This window comes from Lissotriton vulgaris, chromosome 5 (genome assembly GCF_964263255.1).
Source record: "Lissotriton vulgaris chromosome 5, aLisVul1.2, whole genome shotgun sequence".
NCBI classification, from domain to species: Eukaryota; Metazoa; Chordata; class Amphibia; order Caudata; family Salamandridae; genus Lissotriton; species Lissotriton vulgaris.
The window spans coordinates 1,297,115,460-1,297,136,244 of NC_141693.1; the positions used below are offsets into that span (position 1 = coordinate 1,297,115,460).

Sequence of the window (20,785 nt, forward strand, 5' to 3'; positions counted from 1 at the left end):
TTATGAAAAGAAACCACGACAAAAACCACAGAAATTCACCAGTTAGCAGAGCCAACTACAACTTGCACTTCTCCCATGCACTTCTTTTGTCCTCGCATATTAAATCACTCACGACATCACTCATGACATCATCCACTGAGTGTGCTAGTTTATTTTATAGTTTACGTAGCGGCAGGTAACTACCATATTACTTTTCTACTTAATTTTGTGCAGGCTGTGTCCAGTTAACGGGTGTGTAGGAAGGTGGATATCTGACTATGGTTACCCCCAAAATTTTTGGCTGGTGTTTAGCTGGTTTTTGACATAGTTGGCCTGGGATCCGGCTATTCAGGGCCCCAGGCTGATCGCTCTCTCCTTAAAATGGACTCCATGTACCTTAGGTGCATACACAATTGGAACTGGTTCACCTTATTGGCCCCTGTAACATGTACCCTAGGTACCCAGGGCATAGGTGTTTCCAAGGCCTGCCAGGGGCTGCAGCATGTATTGTGCCACCCCTGGCCTGGCCTCCATATTTTGACACAACTGGCTGATCACTCAGCTGGGGTAAGTTGATGTAATCACCTCTTACTTAGGTATAGTATCCCTATATCTAACCCTAAACTGGACACATATATTCCTATCAGCCACTCCTATGGAAGGCCTCCTCAATCCTGGAGGCAGAGTGCTTGGAAATATGTGAGATGGTGCTCTAGCATGAGCTGAGCCTGTCTGCAGCTGTCGGGAACCACTCCCTTAGCTGTTCCGGGATATTTCCATACCATATACTCTTAAGTGCATTATAATCCTCGCGGTTATTTGCTAACTTTGGTTTGGCTTTATCAAAACATGTCGAGTAAGGTGTCATACGATTTGGAATACTATCCCCTCGACAGTTCTGTCGACGGGGATAGCATTCCACCCTTCTAGAGGGTCACGACAGGTGTGTAGCCTTAACCCCGGTTAAAGTTAACCAGAGCCTCAGCATCAAAAAATGGATGCTGCCACCACAGACACAAGTCTGACCTCCTGCTGCTGGGAGTCCTTCCAGCGAGGGAGGCTTGAACAAAGGGTTTCCTGCCTTGGGAGGTGCGAGCACCACCCCAGACAGGATTTTGTGTATTGGGTTTGGACAGGGCTGAATAGATGGAGACATGCCCGGGGCACACAAAGTGTCCCCCTTCATAAGCCAGTCCAAACCGGTCCTGGGACTTTCCAGACCCAGGCCTGGCGAGGAGCTGGACAAAGGAAAGGGGGTGTAACCGCCCCCCTTCCTGGTCCCACCCAGAGGAGGGACCTAGTAGGTGATCCACCCCTCAGATTGGGAATAAGAGTGGGAGCAGTGCCATTGCACCTCAGATCATCCGGAAATCAACTTTAAACGAAGAAGACGACTGGACTTCGACATTCTGCTGCACAGAAGACTGAAGAGAATCTCCCTTGTGGCCTAGGAGTGGCCACCCTGTGAACACAGGCACCAACCAGCAACTTGACGTCTGCTTTGCCGCCGCCTCCCGCCGGAGCCCAGAGCCTGACAAGACCCAGACTCCCAGACTTCTCACAGCCCGATCCACAGTCCCTGCAAAGAAGGGACCCGTGGAGGCACCGAGAGACGTGGGACCGGACCTCTTGGAAGACACTCGAAAAGCTGACTGCGCAGCATCAGAGGCATCCTCGACGTTGTGCTTTGGGGACTGAGAACCCCCACCACCGAGCAGCCCTTGCACCGAAGATCAGCCCCCCAGCATCTCCACGATCTGCGTGGGGCCCTTTAGCATTGTACCACTCGACGCGCCATCCCGGCCACTAGCCACGTGGTCAGCGGCCATCTTGGCGACAAAACCGACTAACTACACAGCGGGTCTGGTTGCTCCAGACATGCCCTCGCTCCTGTAAAAGGAAGCACCCGCTCTGACCTTGCTGGTCTGAGTGGTAAGCCTTTTTCGATCCCGGCGTAGCTTGCATTAGCCAAGGCCTGTTTGCTCTGATCAAGTTGCCGACATCGCCAACAGCGGGAAGCCTGCGTGGGACAGCTCTTGACCGACTCCTGGACGTCCTTGACCCCCGGTGTCCACGTGGCTGCAGAGAGAAGCTACACCTTAACGCCTGTGTGCACCCGACATCGCCTGGTTCCAATCTGGTTCCACAGTAGTCACTGGCTAGTGACTTTGAACATTGTCCCCTCTGCTTTCAGGTCTTCACAACTTCAGATCCATCCTTGGATCCACCGGAACTCTTCACATCGAGCCGTCTGCAGCATCTTCAGCTCCAAGCACCATCGGCCAGCGTGACGAAACCCGACACTACTTCGACCCTATGCACCCGCTTCCTGTGGGTGAGGTAACTCAGCTACGCCGGTGTTCCCACACTGGTACACACCTCTAGGGCCTGTGTCTTAAGTTTCAGCTTTCTAGGTCACTCGTAAGGTTCCGAACTAACTAACTTTCTAACTTTTACGCACCATAGACTTTGCATTGGTGAGTGCGTTCACTTTAAACACTGCACCAGAGTCCCGCGGGCCTTTCCCGACTTAGTCACTGCTAGTCCCGATCAGCTCCAGCGATTCCCAAGGCCCTAGGCCTGTTTCCTTTTCATTTGGTATCTCTTATACCACTTTCTTAGTATATGGTTTAGGTGGTCCCTAGGGCTCATCCATATTGTGCAACTTTTGTGTATTTTAAACTGTGTTTTGTTTACCGCTTGTGCTTCTGTGCTCATAAAGGAGTTCAGGGGATATTTGTAGTTAATAAATATATATTTTCAATATATATCTGTGTGGTGTCCTTTCATTTGGTATTCAAGGGGATTGTGTATGGTAATACAGCTGGCTTCACATGCCTTTCAGAGTTTAGCCTAAGACTGCTTTGTCCACGTTACCACTAGGATAACTGGTCTATAAGGTTGACTTACAACCAATCATCATAAGGGTTGCTTGGCATGGTACAAGGAGATCACTAGAACTAGTGAGCATCATATACCAGGCCAACTTCTCACAGGGTGTAAATGTGTACAAAACGCATGTGCTTCATATACATCATAAGTGTGTAGAGGTACTGAACAAGTATTTGTATAGACAAGTTACTCTGTGCGCAGATGATAGTTGAGGACTTGTGTCCAGTATGCTCCCCTCAAGTTTTTTGGTTTGCAGAAAATGTTTCCAACAAGGCAAAGATTCTACGTAGTAATTACGGAGTATTGTAAGCAGCTTCCAGTTATTAGACAGAATCATCGTAGCATGACAATTTCTACATAAAAGATTGAGTGCACCAGGGACTAACCGATGTACATGTGCTTATTTAGCTTCAAAAGATGGGCTGTAAACTTTTAACCTCAGGATGCAAGTAGTATGATCTTTAACACCTTTGGACATTTTTTATTTTAAGCGAATAGTGTCTATTTTGATTGTTTTAAACAGATACTTTTTTAGGTCTCGGACCGTAGGCTGCGCTTGCGCAGTCTCGCTCCGAGATTTAATGTTTCTTAGTATGGGGGCTTTAACCCACCTCTCTTCTCCATTCGCTGGCTTCCTAAACGGAGGCCAGCCTCTGGAGGAGAGGCGCTTCACTCCGTTTCAGCCCCGTCTTTTTTGGATTCAGGGGCGTTTTTTTTCCGCTTCTTGTTTTCTTTCTCTCCTCTTCCCATTGGCTGGAATTTTACATTCCAGCCAAAGGGAAGAGGAGAGAACGAAAACCACGCCCCGAATCCGAAAATCACAGGTCGTTTCTCCGAAGCATTTCTGCCTGGCCTCGGAGAAACGTGGTGTTTCCGGAGCTGCTCAGCTCCGCTCGCGCCCCCCCCCCCTTCCTCTGCCCGCAGCTCTCCTCCGTCCCGCTCTCGCCAACCCCCCTCCGTCCCGCTCTCACCTCTAACCCAGTTATGCAATGAAATCCTGCTTTATAGCCTTAACCACCATGCATACCTCAAGTCAACGCTTTCCGTGCTCAAGTTATACCCACGTGCGAGAGCTTTTTACCAAGAACATAATGCATTTTTACTGATAATCATCCCCACTCAAGATGGCCGCTGTGAAATGGAGTACTTCAAAAAAGATCAAACGAATACGAACAGACCGTTCTAGTCTCTATTAAAAATTGATTGACTGGGGGCGACAGAAGGCAGCAATCCCCGGGAAGCTTCTTCTGGCAACCGCACAGGTTCAGAGAGACAAAAGAAAGACAGTGAGATTTGGTACTTGGCGTTGAACTGATGAATACGGCACCATGGCGTAGTTTCCTCGATTTTAATCTCTTTCGTACACACTCGCTTCATGTGTGCCTCTATTGAATGGGTAACCGTCACATACATGCCCACTGTTTAGACTATTCATGTAAACACGTACTCGCAGCTCTAGAATAGAATAGGCACAAGCCGACTTGAAGTGTTAACGTGAGCTGTTTATATATAAGGGATAAGTTGTTCCTGGTTCGGCTTTGATTGTGCCTCATACTACCTGAATGGTAATCCTGCACCACAGGACACATGGAGCTCACCCACACTCAACATGTCCAACCAGTGTCCTGCTGCCTTTTCGCTGTAGCCTGTAGTTGTTTACGCACCTCGTTCCTGACGTCACAGCCGGCGCTCTGCCGAAGCCGAGGGTGGGGGCAGGGTAGGGCTCGGCCACCTCCTGGCGTGCGTCACGCGCAGTAGCAGCAGCTCCTCTGAGTCCCGAGCCTCGGCCGTACGCAGCACCATGGCGGAGAGCGCCGGCCTCGAGAATCACCGCATCAAGAGTTTCAAGAATAAGGACCGCGATGTGGAGGTAAGAATACATGCCGCCGTTGGCTGCCACCGGAGGGGAGTGCAGAATAGAGGCAGGCTCCGGCCTTCCTGGGCGCGGTCTCTTGCACAGGGGGCCCCCGAAGAGGTGAAGCTGTCTAGGTGCCACTAGGACCCACACCTATCAGATGAGCCGGCTAAATGGGGCTGTAGGGAAGTGCTGAATGTAGCGGCAGCCTATGCGGGGATTTAAAGCCATGAGTGCACTGACAGCCTCACAGAGGGGCCCGGTGTCCCCGCCCCACCTTCGGCTCATTGAGCTCCTCTGTGACTGCTTGTTGTACGGTTTGGGAAGTAGACTCAGAGATGAAATTATGTCAGAGCACTTTATAGCTATTCTAAGTATATTAAGTAGCAGTAAGTACCATCCATTGCACCCGTCCTCTTCCAAATGTCGGTATTTCGCCAATCTCCTGCCCCCTCATTGTTTGTGCTTGCTCTCCTGCCCCCTCGTTGGTTGTGCTTGCTCTCCTGCCCCCTCGTTGGTTGTGCTTGCTCTCCTGCCCCCTCGTTGGTTGTGCTTGCTTTCCTTCCCCCTCGCTGTGCTTGCTTTCCTGCCCCATGTTCCCTCGTTGTGAGCGTTTTTTCTGGCCTCTGTTCGCTGTGTGTGGCTCTGTGTGTGGCTCTGTGTGTGGCTCTGTGTGTGGCTCTGTGTGTGGCTCTGTGTGTGGCTCTGTGTGTGGCTCTGTGTGTGTGTGTGTGGCTCTGTGTGTGGCTCTGTGTGTGTGTGTGTGGCTCTGTGTGTGGCTCTGTGTGTGTGTGTGGCTCTGTGTGTGGCTCTGTGTGTGTGTGTGGCTCTGTGTGTGGCTCTGTGTGTGTGTGTGGCTCTGTGTGTGGCTCTGTGTGTGTGTGTGGCTCTGTGTGTATGTGGCACCGTGTGTATGTGGCTCTGTGTGTATGTGGCTCTGTGTGTGTGTGTGTTTGTGTGTGGCTCTGTGTGTGTGGCTCTGTGTGTGTGTGGCTCTGTGTGTGTGTGGCTCTGTGTGTGTGTGGCTCTGTGTGTGTGTGGCTCTGTGTGTGTGTGGCTCTGTGTGTGTGTGGCTCTGTGTGTGTGTGGCTCTGTGTGTGTGGCTCTGTGTGTGTGGCTCTGTGTGTGTGGCTCTGTGTGTGTGGCTCTGTGTGTGTGGCTCTGTGTGTGTGGCTCTGTGTGTGTGGCTCTGTGTGTGTGGCTCTGTGTGTGTGGCTCTGTGTGTGTGGCTCTGTGTGTGTGGCTCTGTGTGTGTGGCTCTGTGTGTGTGGCTCTGTGTGTGTGGCTCTGTGTGTGGCTCTGTGTGTGTGGCTCTGTGTGTGTGGCTCTGTGTGTGTGGCTCTGTGTGTGTGGCTCTGTGTGTGTGGCTCTGTGTGTGTGTGGCTCTGTGTGTGTGGCTCTGTGTGTGTGGCTCTGTGTGTGTGGCTCTGTGTGTGTGGCTGTGTGTGTGTGGCTCTATGTGTGTGGCTCTGTGTGTGTGGCTCTGTGTGTGTGGCTCTGTGTGTGTGGCTCTGTGTGTGTGGCTCTGTGTGTGTGGCTCTGTGTGTGTGGCTCTGTGTGTGTGGCTCTGTGTGTGTGGCTCTGTGTGTGTGGCTCTGTGTGTGTGGCTGTTTGTGTGTGGCTGTTTGTGTGTGGCTGTTTGTGTGTGGCTCTGTTTGTGTGTGGCTCTGTTTGTGTGTGGCTCTGTTTGTGTGTGGCTCTGTTTGTGTGTGGCTCTGTTTGTGTGTGGCTCTGTTTGTGTGTGGCTCTGTTTGTGTGTGGCTCTGTTTGTGTGTGGCTCTGTTTGTGTGTGGCTCTGTTTGTGTGTGGCTGTTTGTGTGTGGCTCTGTTTGTGTGTGGCTCTGTTTGTGTGTGGCTCTGTTTGTGTGTGGCTGTGTGTGTGTGTGGCTGTGTGTGTGTGTGGCTCTGTGTGTGTGTGTGGCTCTGTGTGTGTGTGTGGCTCTGTGTGTGTGGCTCTGTGTGTGTGTGGCTCTGTCTGTCTGTGTGTGTGGCTCTGTGTGTGTGTGTGTGTGTGTGTGTGTGTGTGTGGCTATGTCTGTGTGTGTGGCTAGCTTTTTTTGTAGGTGGTTCTGTGTGTATGTGGGTGTGTGTGTGTGTGTGTGTGGGGGGGGGGGGTGTGGGGGGGGTGGCTCTATGTGAATGACTGTGTGGGTGGCTCTGTATGTGTGGGTGGCTTTGTGTGTGTGGCTCTGTGTGGGTGCAAATGCAATAGGTCTTGCATTTGCGAGCGAATAAGCTATTGGCATTGTAAATGACAATGCCATTTATTTATGTTTTAAAAACAAAAACATCAATAAAAATAATGTCATAAGCAATGCCAATAGCTCTAACTTTAAGAATGCCGAGACCATTGCATCGTAAATGCTTGTTAATACTCTGTGTTGTATTTCTCACAAGAATTTCACAGTCTGCAAATAGTGTGACACACAGTAAGCTCTCGCCATAGACTAACCCTGGTATGGGGTTGGCCACGTGCCCCAGGTTTTTTTTTTTAAAGGGTGTGGGGCTATGTGGCCCCCTCCTGAGCCTTATTAGGCCCTTGGGACCCCATCTCCAATGCGGTTTTCTTTTCATTAAGGGGAGGGGATACATGGGCTCCCTCCATGAGCCATAGTAGACCCTGAGGACCCCATCCCTCAGGGTTTTTTTTTTATGATGGGGAGGGGGACCACGCATTCCCCCTGCCCAAACCTTATTATGCCCTGGGGATCCCATCTCCAGGTCCATTTTTTTTAAATTAAAGGCGAGGGGGTCACGTATCCCTTTCCCTGAGCTTTATTAGGTCCTCAGGGCCATTTCTTTTTTATCTTCAAGTGAGGCGTGCCCCATAGCTCCATTCCTCATCCACTTTAGGCCATGGGGACCTTATCCCCAAGAAAGTGTTTTTGGGGAATTAAAAGGGTGAGGGCCCACATAGCCCCCTCCCTGAACCTTAATAGGCCCTGGGGCCCCTGTCCACCAGGGTCTTATATTTTTTACTAATGAACCGGGAGGGGGGTCTGCATGACCCCCGTTCCCTAGCCTTATTACGCCAGAGGTGCAAACCTGCAGTGCATACCTCATTCCATTGGAACTTTTTCACTGGTGCATTTTCCTGCACCATATTACTGTGACCGTGTTAAGGAGTCAGGTAGGCCAACCTGAGTAAATTTTAGTTATCACTTCCAAGCACCCCAGACCAAGCAGTGCCCAGAGTTAACAAGCATATTCAAAACTAACAGGTTTCACCTATGCAAGACCTATTGGCGTTGTCTCTAGTTTTTTTTTTTTTTTTAGACACAACACAGCAGCCAAGGCTGGTTTGCAACATGGCTTACGGTATATAAAAACAAACCTCTATTGAGCAGCCAAGGTTCACCGCATCGTATCGCTTTATTTGTCTACTTTAAGCCATATTGCATGGCAGCAAGCTTCTGTGCAACATCTTTAAAACATTAACAAAGCCAATTATCTCTGAGAGAGTTTTTTTGGCTTTGTTAATGTGTTTTTTTCCCGGCAGGCCAGAGGGGGCACTTAAAAAAATGGATGCTGTGGCGTTGAGGGATATGCTGCGGCGTTGAGGGATATGCTGCGGCGTTGAGGGATATGCTGCGGCGTTGAGGGATATGCTGCGGCGTTGAGGGATATGCTGCGGCGTTGAGGGATATGCTGCGGCGTTGAGGGATATGCTGCGGCGTTGAGGGATATGCTGCGGCGTTGAGGGATATGCTGTGGCGTTGAGGGATATGCTGTGGCGTTGAGGGATGATGTGGCATTGAGTGGTGCTGTGGCATTGAGTGGTGCTGTGGCATTGAGTGGTGCTGTGGCATTGAGTGGTGCTGTGGCATTGAGTGGTGCTGTGGAATTGAGTGGTGCTGTGGAATTGAGTGGTGCTGTGGAATTGAGGGGTGCTGTGGCGCTGAGGGGTGCTGTGGCGTTGAGGGGTGCTATGGGGTTGAGGGGTGCTGTGGCATTGAGGGGTGCTGTGGCATTGAGGGGTGCTGTGGCGTTGAGGGGTGCTGTGGCGTTGAGGGGTGCTGTGGCGTTGAGGGGTGCTGTGGCGTTGAGGGGTGCTGTGGCGTTGAGGGGTGCTGTGGCGTTGAGGGGTGCTGTGGCGTTGAGGGGTGCTGTGGCATTCAGTGGCGCTGAGTGATTCTGTGGCGCTGAGTGATGCAGTGGCGTTGAGTGGTGCGAGAGCTATTTACCAAGAACATAATGCATTTTTACTGATAATCATCCCCACTCAAGATGGCCACTGTGAAATGGAGTACTTCAAAAAAGATCAAACGAATACGAACAGACCGTTCTAGTCTCTATTAAAAATTGATTGACTGGGGGCGACAGAAGGCAGCAATCCCCGGGAAGCTTCTTCTGGCAACCGCACAGGTTCAGAGAGACAAAAGAAAGACAGTGAGATTTGGTACTTGGCGTTGAACTGATGAATACGGCACCATGGCGGAGTTTCCTCGATTTTAATCTCTTTCGTACACACTCGCTTCATGTGTGCCTCTATTGAATGGGTAACAGTCACATACATGCCCACTGTTTAGACTATTCATGTAAACACGTACTCGCAGCTCTAGAATAGAATAGGCACAAGCCGACTTGAAGGGTTAACGTGAGCTGTCTATATATAAGGGATAAGTTGTTCCTGGTTCGGCTTTGATTGTGCCTCATACTACCTGAACGGTAATCCTGCACCACAGGACACATGGAGCTCACCCACACTAAACATGTCCAACCAGTGTCCTGCTGCCTTTTCGCTGTAGCCTGTAGTTGTTTACGCACCTCGTTCCTGACGTCACAGCCGGCACTCTGCCGAAGCTGAGGGTGGGGGCAGGGTAGGGCTCGGCCACCTCCTGGCGTGCGGCACGTGCAGTAGCAGCAGCTCCTCGGAGTACCGAGCCTCGGCCGCACGCAGCACCATGGCGGAGAGTGCCGGCCTCGAGAAACACCGCATCAAGAGTTTCAAGAATAAGGACCGCGATGTGGAGGTAAGACTACATGCCGCCGTTGGCTGCCACCGGAGGGGAGTGCAGAATAGAGGCAGGCTCCGGCCTTCCTGGGCGCGGTCTTTTGCACAGGGGGCCCCCGAAGAGGTGAAGCTGTCTAGGTGCCACTAGGACCCACACCTATCAGATGAGCAGGCTAAATGGGGCTGTAGGGAAGTGCTGAATCTAGCGGCAGCCTATGCGGGGATTTAAAGCCATGACTGCACTGACAGCCTCACAGAGGGGCCCGGTGTCCCCGCCCCACCTTCGGCTCATTGAGCTCCTCTGTGACTGCTTGTTGTACGGTTTGGGAAGTAGACTCAGAGATGAAATTATGTCACAGCACTTTATAGCTATTCTAAGTATATTAAGTAGCAGTAAGTGCCATCCATTGCACCCGTCCTCTTCCAAATGTCGGTATTTCGCCAATCTCCTGCCCCTCGTTGTTTGTGCTTGCTCTCCTGCCCCCTCGTTGGTTGTGCCTGCCCCCTGTTCCCTTGTTGTGAGCGTTTTTTCTGGCCTCTGTTCCCTGTGTGTGGCTCTGTGTGTGTGTGTGGCTCTGTGTGTATGTGGCTCCGTGTGTATGTGGCTCTGTGTGTGTGTGTCTCTGTGCGTGTGTGTCTCTGTGCGTGTGTGTCTCTGTGCGTGTGGCTCTGTATGCGTGTGGCTCTGTGTCTGTGTGTGTGGGTGGCTCTGTCTGTGTGGGTGGCTCTGTCTGTGTGTGTGTGTGGCTCTGTGTGGGTAGCTTTTTTTGTAGGTGGTTCTTTGTGTATGTGGGTGGCTGTGTGTGAGTGTGGGTGGGGGGTGGCTCTATGTGAAGGACTGTGTGGGTGGCTCTGTATGTGTGGGTGGCTTTGTGTGTGTGGCTCTGTGTGGGTGCAAATGCAATAGGTCTTGCATTTGCGAGCGAATAAGCTATTGGCATTGTAAATGACAATGCCATTTATTTATGTTTTAAAAACAAAAACAGCAATAAAAATAATGTCATAAGCAATGCCAATAGCTCTAACTTTAAGAATGCAGAGACCATTGCATCGTAAATGCTTGTTAATACCCTGTGTTGTATTTCTCACAAGAATTTCAGAGTCTGCAAATAGTGTGACACACAGTAAGCTCTCGCCATAGACTAACCCTGGTATTGGGTTGGCCACGTGCCCCAGGTTTTTTTTAAAGGGTGTGGAGCTATGTGGCCCCCTCCTGAGCCTTATTAGGCCCTTGGGACCCCATCTCCAATGCTGTTTTCTTTTCATTAAGGGGAGGGGATACATGGTCTCCCTCCATGAGCCATAGTAGACCCTGAGGACCCCATCCCTCAGGGTTTTTTTTTTATGATGGGGAGGGGGACCACGCATTCCCCCTGCCCAAACCTTATTATGCCCTGGGGACCCCATCTCCAGGTCCATTTTTTTATATTAAAGGCGAGGGGGTCACGTACCCCTCTCCCTGAGCTTTATTAGGTCCTCAGGGCCATTTCTTTTTTATCTTCAAGTGAGGCGTGCCCCATAGCTCCATTCCTCATCCACTTTAGGCCATGGGGACCTTATCCCCAAGAAAGTGTTTTTGGGGAATTAAAAGGGTGAGGGCCCACATAGCCCCCTCCCTGAACCTTAATAGGTCCTGGGGCCCCTATCCATCAGGGTCTTATATTTTTTTCTAATGAACTGGGAGGGGGGTCTGCATGACCCCCGTTCCCTAGCCTTATTAGGCCAGAGGTGCAAACCTGCAGTGCATCCCTCATTCCATTGGAACTTTGTCACTGGTGCATTTTCCTGCACCATATTACTGTGACCGTGTTAAGGAGTCAGGTAGGCCAACCTGAGTAAATTTTAGTTATCACTTCCAAGCACCCCAGACCAAGCAGTGCCCAGAGTTAACAAGCATATTCAAAACTAACAGGTTTCACCTATGCGAGACCTATTGGCGTGGTCACTAGTTTTTTTTTTTTTAGACACAACACAGCAGCCAAGGCTGGTTTGCAACATGGCTAACGGTATATAAAAACAAACCTCTATTGAGCAGCCAAGGTTCACCGCATCGTATCGCTTTATTTGTCTACTTTAAGCCATATTGCATGGCAGCACGCTTCTGCGCAACATCTTTAAAACATTAACATAGCCAATTATCTCTGTGAGAGTTTTTTTGGCTTTGTTAATGTGTTTTTTTTCCCGGCAGGCCAGAGGGGGCACTTAAAAAAAATGGATGCTGTGACGTTGAGGGATATGCTGTGGCGTTGAGGGATATGCTGTGGCCTTGAGGGATATGCTGTGGCCTTGAGGGATATGCTGTGGCCTTGAGGGATATGCAGTGGCCTTGAGGGATATGCAGTGGCCTTGAGGGATATGCAGTGGCCTTGAGGGATGATGTGGCCTTGAGGGATGATGTGGCCTTGAGGGATGATGTGGCCTTGAGGGATGATGTGGCCTTGAGGGATGATGTGGCCTTGAGGGATGATGTGGCCTTGAGTGGTGCTGTGGCCTTGAGTGGTGCTGTGGCCTTGAGTGGTGCTGTGGCGTTGAGTGGTGCTGTGGTGTTGAGTGGTGCGCATTGAGTGGTGCTGAGTGATGCTGTTGCGTTGAGTGATGCTGTGGGAAGCTAATAAGGAGGATAGATAGATGGTAGGAAAGAGAAAGGAGAGAAGAGGGGTGAAAGAAGGGTTGGCGTGGAGATGCAGAATACTCGACCCAAAGGTAATCAGAGTGCTTTACATGAGCACCAGTTGCGTTACAGACCGACACATTCTGATTAAGTGATTTTCAATGCTTGTTTATTTTTGTCCTACGATATATGGGAGAAAATTAACAGGCATCTCATATTAACAGCAGGTATCAACGTGATATGATTAAAATATTTGAATGTCTCTGAATTATTTACAGTGGTTAATCATGAGCAGTAGACAGAACAATATGCATCAAACAAATTATACAAACTGTGCAGTGGGTGAACATCACACTTAAGGATACCAAATCTATGCTTTACAAAACAAAAGCATAACTCCGAACAGTTACAGGTGAGCAAACCTGTGTATTTTCTCGGAACATCATTCAATAGCTCTAATGCAGTTTAGGTTTCCAAAATAATAGAGGTGTGTGTAACAACAGTAAGTGAATGCCGAGATTGTTAAAAAGAACACACCTAAATGAGAAGAGTCGTGCTGTCAGAGTTGCATTAAGCTAAGTTTTATGTTTATAAAAACAAAGCGTGAAGTGAAAATCAATATAACGGCACATGGAACTTTATAAAGCAACCACTTAATTTAGGGAAGACAGAAGGTTGTTAAAAGCCCTCATAGAGACTCGTCAACCAGTGAAACCAGATGCTTTCACATTTGAAGTGTGCGTACAAGAAACACAGGGGACAAGGGAGAGGGCAAGTTAGAGGACGGGCAGCAGGAGAGCGAAAGAGTAAGCAGCACACGATAATGGGTGGAGAGGTACAGACAGGGCCTTAGGTGGAATGAACACGCCAAGCATTCTTTCCGGGAACTGATGAAGTTCTGCACTCACTGGTTTTATTTGTTTTGGAAGAGGAGCAGAGGCTGTGCTCGGTCCTGTGCTGCTTCTGACTCTATTTCGTCAGATGGCTTTGAGTGCTGGGGCTATTGTTTGAATACAATGGCGCAGCACAGGCTGGATTAGAGAGGGTCAGCAGGGGGCCAAAGTGCAAAGCGAGCGCGGGCAGCTCCTAAAGGACACTCAGAGGCAATAGCACCAAGCTCTCGGCATTGCGGGGGGGTGGTGTAAGAGACGATTGTTGGTGTGCGAGGCTTCCTTTCAAGTCGGGGGGGGGGGAGCAGGGGAGCAAGCGAGTGGGAGGGGACGAGCATATGGGGTGTGAGTGAGGCCAAGCGCGTGCTGGCGAAGCGTCACGCTTCAATAGATCACATGGCCAATAGGTCTTGCTTTTAGGACCTTATAAGTATTTAGTTTTGCAGCACAATATCCTTGGTGCAACAGCATCAGCTGTTGCATGGCTAAACCTTGTACCTTATAAGTGTTTAGCCATGTAACAGTTGATGTTTTTGCACCAAGGATATTGTGCTGAAGTTATCCAGAGATGAGACAGGCGGGGCAAGGGGGTGAAAGATTGAGATAAAGGAGCAAAATAGAGAAAGAGTGAGGTAGAGTAAAAACGAAAGGTAAACGGAGTGGGAAGGGAGTGGTCCAGTGAGAAAGAGTGAGGGGAAATTCGAAGGCAGTAGAGTAAAAAAAGGGAGTGTTTATGAAGGAAGCAGAGCGAGAGAGGGATGAGAGCGAGCGAGATAGAGAGAGGTGGGGGCAGGGGAGATCGGAGGAGGAGAGGGCGCGGCACAGTGCACGTGGAGAGCTCCTCGGCAGCTTGCACAAATGGTGCTCCAGATGTATGGCTGCTCAAGACAGCCCAAGGCAACAATTCGAATCAATACTAATGTGATAAAATGCTGCAGGGGAAAGTGCACAGAGGCCTTGGCTTGTGTAAAAAGAACGTATAAACGCAGATGAGGTGAAATGCGAAGGCTGTAGAGGAAAACAAGCCTGTTTACCTCTGTTTGAGACCAAGCATCACATTTTCTAGTGTCCTCTTTGTAATCTGCATTCCTGATAAAAGAAGAAGTATGGACTGAGTCATGCTGTGACATTGCCTTAGTTTCTGTTTCACAAAATGTAATCAATGTCTAGAGTACAGTAGGGTGTAATCCATTTGGCAACTGTTTTGTATGTGGTGGTGTGCGAGGCGGATGGGGGTGGGGGGACCGGGGAGCGAGCGAGTGGGAGGGAACCAGCATATGGGGTGTGACGAGTGGGAGGGAAGGAGCATGGTGGTGTGCGAGGCAGATGGGGTGGGGAGCGGAGGAGCAGGGGAGCAATGGAGTGGGAGGGAACCTGCATATGGGGTGTGAGCAAGGCCAAGCGCACGCTGGCGAAGCGACATGCTTCAATAGATCACATGCATTGGGAGGAATCCGCTTCGAATCCACTTGGTCAAAGAGTTTGTTTCAACTACTATACTCTCGTCTATTTATCCCTGCGGGATAAAATAGTCTAGACGTAAAAAGAAAAAAAAAACAAAGGACCTGCAGGAGCCTGCATCCAGTGGAAGGACAACTGCCGCAGACAGGAAGCTGTACTTGGTCCATGATCCACAGCAGACACTATGCTGAGGCCCGGAAGGAAGCAGAAAGGAGCAGCAGGTGCCAACCAATAACAAGCAAGGAAACTACAGGGACAAGGCAGCCAGCAAATGGTAAGTAACAGTGGGCTCTAATCCTCTTGTAAGGTTTAATATTTTTTTTGTTTACAAGAGATTTCGCAAGATCTGGAGGCCATGCGAAAGCAAAACAAAAACCCAGGGATGTGGAATTCCTATAGCCGAGGCCCAGGACATATTGTTTGGGGTCAAGGGCAACAAGTTTTAATGTGTATTTTGTCCTTGGGACAAGTAGGCCCAACCCCCTGCAGCACAAACCCTTTGGCTGCCAGTTTGCAGTAGCACATTAAGGGCCAGGGAAGGGCACTGCCTGAAGTTAGGTTATTATTTGTGTGCCTATGTTAATGCTGTTCAAACTTGTATTTATGGTTCATTAATTGAAAGCCTTTATTATTAGGGTGAGCGCTCTAAGTAAATGTAAGTTCTGACTGCACTACTGACAGTGGTTACAGTATAAAAATGTGTACTCACGGTTTCAAAGTTTAGCAATATGAGGCTATGCATAATACTCCCAGAATGCTCTCTGATTAGATGCAATATTTGCAGAAGCTTGAAAGCAAGATTAATTACTCTTTGCTTTCAATATAAAATGTTCCTAAAAAAATGAAAGTAGGAAAAAAAACATTTTGCTAAACTACTGTGAAATTTCAGGTACCATTTCTTTGCAGCATCATTTAGTAAAATGTGTTGATGCATGCTAGTATTTTGCAAAAATATTCACATTGGAAAATCAGTGTCACCAGTTTCAATGAGATTATGAGAAACATAAAAATAAACAAGCAAAGCAAGTAGGTCTGAAATTAGTAGTCAGCTTTTTAGTTTTGCCAATATGTGACTTGTTTTGGCATGGTTTTTGTAAAGCCTTCTTGATGTGAGAGCTGCCGGGCCCTCACCATTATAACAAACATAGGCAAAAGCAAAAAAAAAAAAAAATTGGTCTAAAAAAGCGCACACTGCCACAATAGTTCCTGCCACTGAACAAAACTACTTTGTGTGCCAATATACTCCTTGTGAAAGAGCGTAATGCCATCGCTCACAGTGAAGCCAGCTAATACAGAGAGAGGGACAATTTTAACACACACAAAAGGTTGTGGTTAATGGCAGACCAAATTGGGGGCCCTATTATTAAATAAAATCTCCAAAGTGCACCCTTGGTGTATGTCCTTGCATTAAGTGCAGCTATATGGCGTTCGTGAATTTACAAAAATTTATAGAAGTAGGGCAAGAAATGTACTCCTGGAAAATGTGTGAGCTGCAGTTTATCATGAGCAAATATGCATGCGTAGATTTGCTCATGCTAAAACCAGAGTGTTTGCAAGGTCATTTTCCCATAACCACTTTTTTCCCTACTCTGGAAGAAGGTTTACGTCTGCCATTGTCAGGAGTAAATTTCCAACATTTCTCAGTATTGGAAAAGGTTAGAAAAGAGTTGTTGAAAACCCTTAAAACATGCAAGTTCGATTTGCACAGACTTAAAGGGCATTCCAACCCTGTAACTATTGCTTACCACTACCTTCAGTCCCAGTATGTGGATCTGCAGAAATGTGGCAACATAAAGGGATTGCCAGTATTCAAAAACGACTATGGTATTGTGAGACGTTAGTCTGGCATATGATGTCCACTAGTTCTAGTGGGCACCTTGCACCAGTCTTTTCGACCCTTATTGATGGTGGTTGTAAAGTCAATCTTATAGAAAGCTATCCTAGTGGTAGCATGAACCAGCAGTCTTCAGGCTAAGACTTCAGTAGGCAAGTTAAGCAAGTTGTTTTACCATATATAATCCCTTGAATACCAAATGAAAAGACACCACTCAAGGTATATAGCAAATATATATATATATATTTAATCTAAACACAACCCCTCTGCACTCTTTATGAGGCAGAGGTATAAATACAATACAAGTCACACAGTTAATATACAATAAGTTGCACAGTATACGTTATGCCCTAGGGGCCTTCCAAACCATATACTAAGAAAGTGGTATTTAGAAAGCAGACCTGGGACCTGTGGAATCGCTGGGGCTACACTAAACAACCAAAAGTTAGGAAGTAGGAGGCCCACGGGAGATGCGTGTAGTGTCTAAACACAGTCGCGAGTTACCATTGACTTTCTGACTTACCAATGACCAGAGGAAAATCGTCCGGGTGGATCGGTGATGTGAAGAACCTGAAAGCAGAGGGGACAGAGTCTGGGTCACTAGCCAGTGACCAGGAAGGAACCAGGCGATGTCGGGTGCTTTAAGGTGAAGAAGGTGAGTTTGTCTCTTCAGCCACAAGGTCCAGGAGGCATCGACGATGACCAGGCGCTGGATTCGAGCTGTCCCACGATGGATCTAGATGCCTGCAGTGTCGGTATCCAGATTGGATCCAACAAGCCTTGGCAACCGCAGCCCACGCAGGATGTCGAGATTGGCTCTGTTACAGACCAGCAAGGTCTGTGGCGCTTCTCCTTTTCAGGGAAGCTGGAGCAAGCCTGGAGCAACCAGGAAAGCAAAGTAAATTCAAGATGGCGTCTTCAGGGGGCTCACTAGCTAACGGGCAAGTAACCGGGAATACGCATCAAGCTCAAATGCAAAGGCGGGGCCCACGGGACACTCGTGGAGTGTGGGGGCCTGGGCTTCGGTGCAAATGGTGCTCGGGGCTGTGGCTTCTCGTACCCCAATGCACAACTTACTGAGGCTTCAGGAAAGGAGTTCAGGTAGCAAAATGCAGGATGTCCAAGATGTCCGGTCCCACGTCTCTCGTGTCCGCCACGGGTCTCAGATTTGCTGTGAATGTGGAACGGGATCAGAGAAGTCTGGAAGTCCAGTTCTTGAGTCACAGAGTCTTCGGGTTCCGACGGGAGCCTTGAAACTGCAGACCGGCGAAGTTGCTGCTGGTGCCTGTTTGCACTCCTTGACCACAAGGGAGATGTCTTCCGTCTTCATGCTGGTGGCCCTCATGCTGGTGACGAGCTCAGCTCGTCATGGAGTACAGCGGCCGCACCCGTTTTTGGAACATTCAGCACAGCGGGGAAATTAGTCCCGCGTGCGAACGTTCCAGCACCCATGAGGTTAATGCCTTTAGATATTGATTGCTTAAATGTCAGCATACAGCAATATTTTACCCTCTAGCTGAAGAAGATGACTGACACAGGCTATAGATGGTCTACCCAGTGTGGCTGGACCGGATTCACAAAATTTGTTCTGGAACAGTTTTGAGCCACTTTGCTCTCTCTCATCAAAGTGCAGATGTAAGTATAGATGTTCACCAAGACACACTGTACGGTATGCCACTACTCCAGCCTTTTACAGTCAATGTAGCAACTCATGGTCTATAACACTGAAAAAACTTTAACACTATTAGAGATGCCCATCGCCACCCATCTCTAGCCCAAAGAAGGCAATCCATATTGAGCAGTGATGTTTTCTTCTACCATGAAGTGAACCGGAAAAAGGGTATGTGGGCTGATTTATTTTAATATACTTTGCAGGGCATTGGCCTGCGGTATTGCCACCAAAAAGTTTAGGCCCATCACCTCACTTTGAAATTGGCCAAATATGTGCACTCTTACCAGGATATATTTTTAGGATTTGATTTTTTTAAACCTAATTTTGCATAGCAGGTGCAGCGGTTAAAATATGATCTTTTACATATGGGGGAACAATTTATGCCCAATCAAAAATCTGAAGCTAGAGAAAATCTTGAAGGATAACTTACTGGATCCGTTCTTCCCTCGCAGTCCATTGGCATCTGCTGCACTGTAAAAGACAAGGAGTCATCATAAGAAGGTAGATTTTCAAACATTAAGTGATGTTCACTGATCCATCTTAATATTTCAGTCATCTGTATCTGAGCCCACGTCCCATCACCCATTCTGCCAAAAAGACCCTCTCTCAGGTGAACTCTCATGCGGAACGGATGCCAGCACTCAGTAGTTCAACCCCTTATGCCTCCCCCAATCCAGTCTCCTGTTTAATTGTTAAGCCAATAGTCCAGTCATCAAGCCAACTGGTTTTCATCACCTCTTGTTGACCAATTTTTCCTATAACGGTATCTACCCAGAGCACGTTAAACCTGTCCCGTCCATTCTAACTAAGTAGACTGAATCTCTCCTACTTCGCCTTCAGACTGAAGTACCATATGTGTCCAAAAGTGGGCCAGTGGGCCCTCTTTTAGCCACATATGGTACTGCACTTGCAGGGGAGCCTCATTGCTCCCCTGGAGGATTTCATTAATATAGCCTAAGGTGACCAATGTTGCATGGTGGTGGTAGCATTCTTGGTATTCAGACCAATCTCTACACATCAAACATGCAACTTCGAAATGTTCTGTGTAACTTAGCCCTCTTAACTACTGAGAGAAGAGACTGAATGGAACTGCATTCCAGAACTTACAAAGCAATCCAGTACTGCCTCTCTCTTTACCTTGGTGCTATTTTATCAACGCTTGTTGGCAGATAGCATGCTTGTAGAAGTAATGGTGTTTGTGCTGTAATATGGAAAGGCATGACATTTACAATCCTACCCTCCTGATTGAACCACATCCTTGTCATATACAAGACAAACAAGTTATGTACCTTTGCTAATACCCTTTTTGGCGAAAACTGCAGGTTCCCCATCTTGTGAATGTGTACACTAGCAAGACTGGATCCGTCCAACTCTTTGCAATAGTTACTGCATGCTAGCAGGTGGCACTAATGACCTTGGTTTTGACCGTCACAGTTCTGGACAGGACAATACACAGCTGCACATAGGCACCGCCCCGTCAGTTTATTAATTTACATTTTCCACGCCCTCACACACGGAGCGTGACTGACACATTTGAGAATATTGACAGTGTATGACCCAACTTAAACTTTCCAGTGATGAATCCGCACTCTCTCAAGACAACCGTACGCCATCAAAGGGTATGTGCATGAGAGGGGCTTTATGTCCCCAAAAAGTGGTGTGCTTCTAAGCATGACATCCGATCAAAAGACTGTTGCTTACAGCCAAAGCAACACAATTCACAATGCCCAGACAGAATTTCAAAATATTCTTCGCAGCGTCCTAGCCATCCTGTACATTCGAGCGAAAGATTACTGGAAATCCTCAGGCAGGGTGGGTAAAAGCTTAAGAGTTTATCTCTGAAATTATGGGTGTAGCAACCCTCAGGGCACACCGTACGGATCAGTCGGGCCTGATGGTAAGGAAAAGTGCACCGATACCATTTGAAAAGCTGCACATTGACTTCCTTGAAGCCCGCAATCAGTGGTGGAATTGAGGATAGCCCAGGAAACTTAGGGTGCACCGTCTCTAGAACAGTAACCAGATCTGAAGCGTACATCAAAGCTTAGGTGCCTTCATGCAGAGACTTTGTTACTTCTAGCTCGAGTGCAACCAACAAGAATGCGAAGAGCCTTCCTAGGACTTTTTATGCTTTCTTCAGGTTTTGTCCTTCACCTTTGTCCTAGACTTACCCTTAAGAAAGGAACATGAATTATTTTGTGATTTGCAGGTGAACTAGTGTCGCTTTTTGTGTTCAGCAACGTCAAACTCAGCTTTCTGCTACATGATGGCCTTCAGATGGATTAGGGAACATTTGTCTTGGGACTTGACGTTGTGTGAACAGTGACACTAAAGATAGTTATTGTGCTAGTCCATGACAAACATCTGCTTGCAGCATGATTTAAATGATGTTTATAGGGGCTGGGGGTGGGGAGGAGATATAAGGGTGTCATCCTTGCACACTGTCAGAGTTTTTCAGAAAACTGCATCAAAGGTCACTGAAAAAAGGCACTGACATTACCGTGCAACCTATATGTGGTTCTATGCCATCATGTCCTAAGAATGGATGGAGTCACGATAGAGGCCGATGGCACCACCACCAGCTATAAAGGCACCAATGAAGAGAGTTTTCTGGATCCAGTCGGGCACCAGGGGAGA

At 48.4% G+C, this 20,785-nt stretch overlaps 1 protein-coding gene across 1 annotated transcript in view; it reads right to left on the reverse strand.

The window, feature by feature from the left end:
- The window catches only part of LEMD2 (LEM domain nuclear envelope protein 2), a 267,597-nt gene that overhangs the window by 206,256 nt on the left and 40,556 nt on the right, over window positions 1-20,785 (reverse strand). The window contains exon 2 of the mRNA XM_086923192.1: window positions 18,579-18,619. Within this exon, the coding sequence (XP_086779318.1) occupies window positions 18,579-18,619 (41 nt within the window). The remainder of the gene's footprint in view (window positions 1-18,578; window positions 18,620-20,785) is intronic.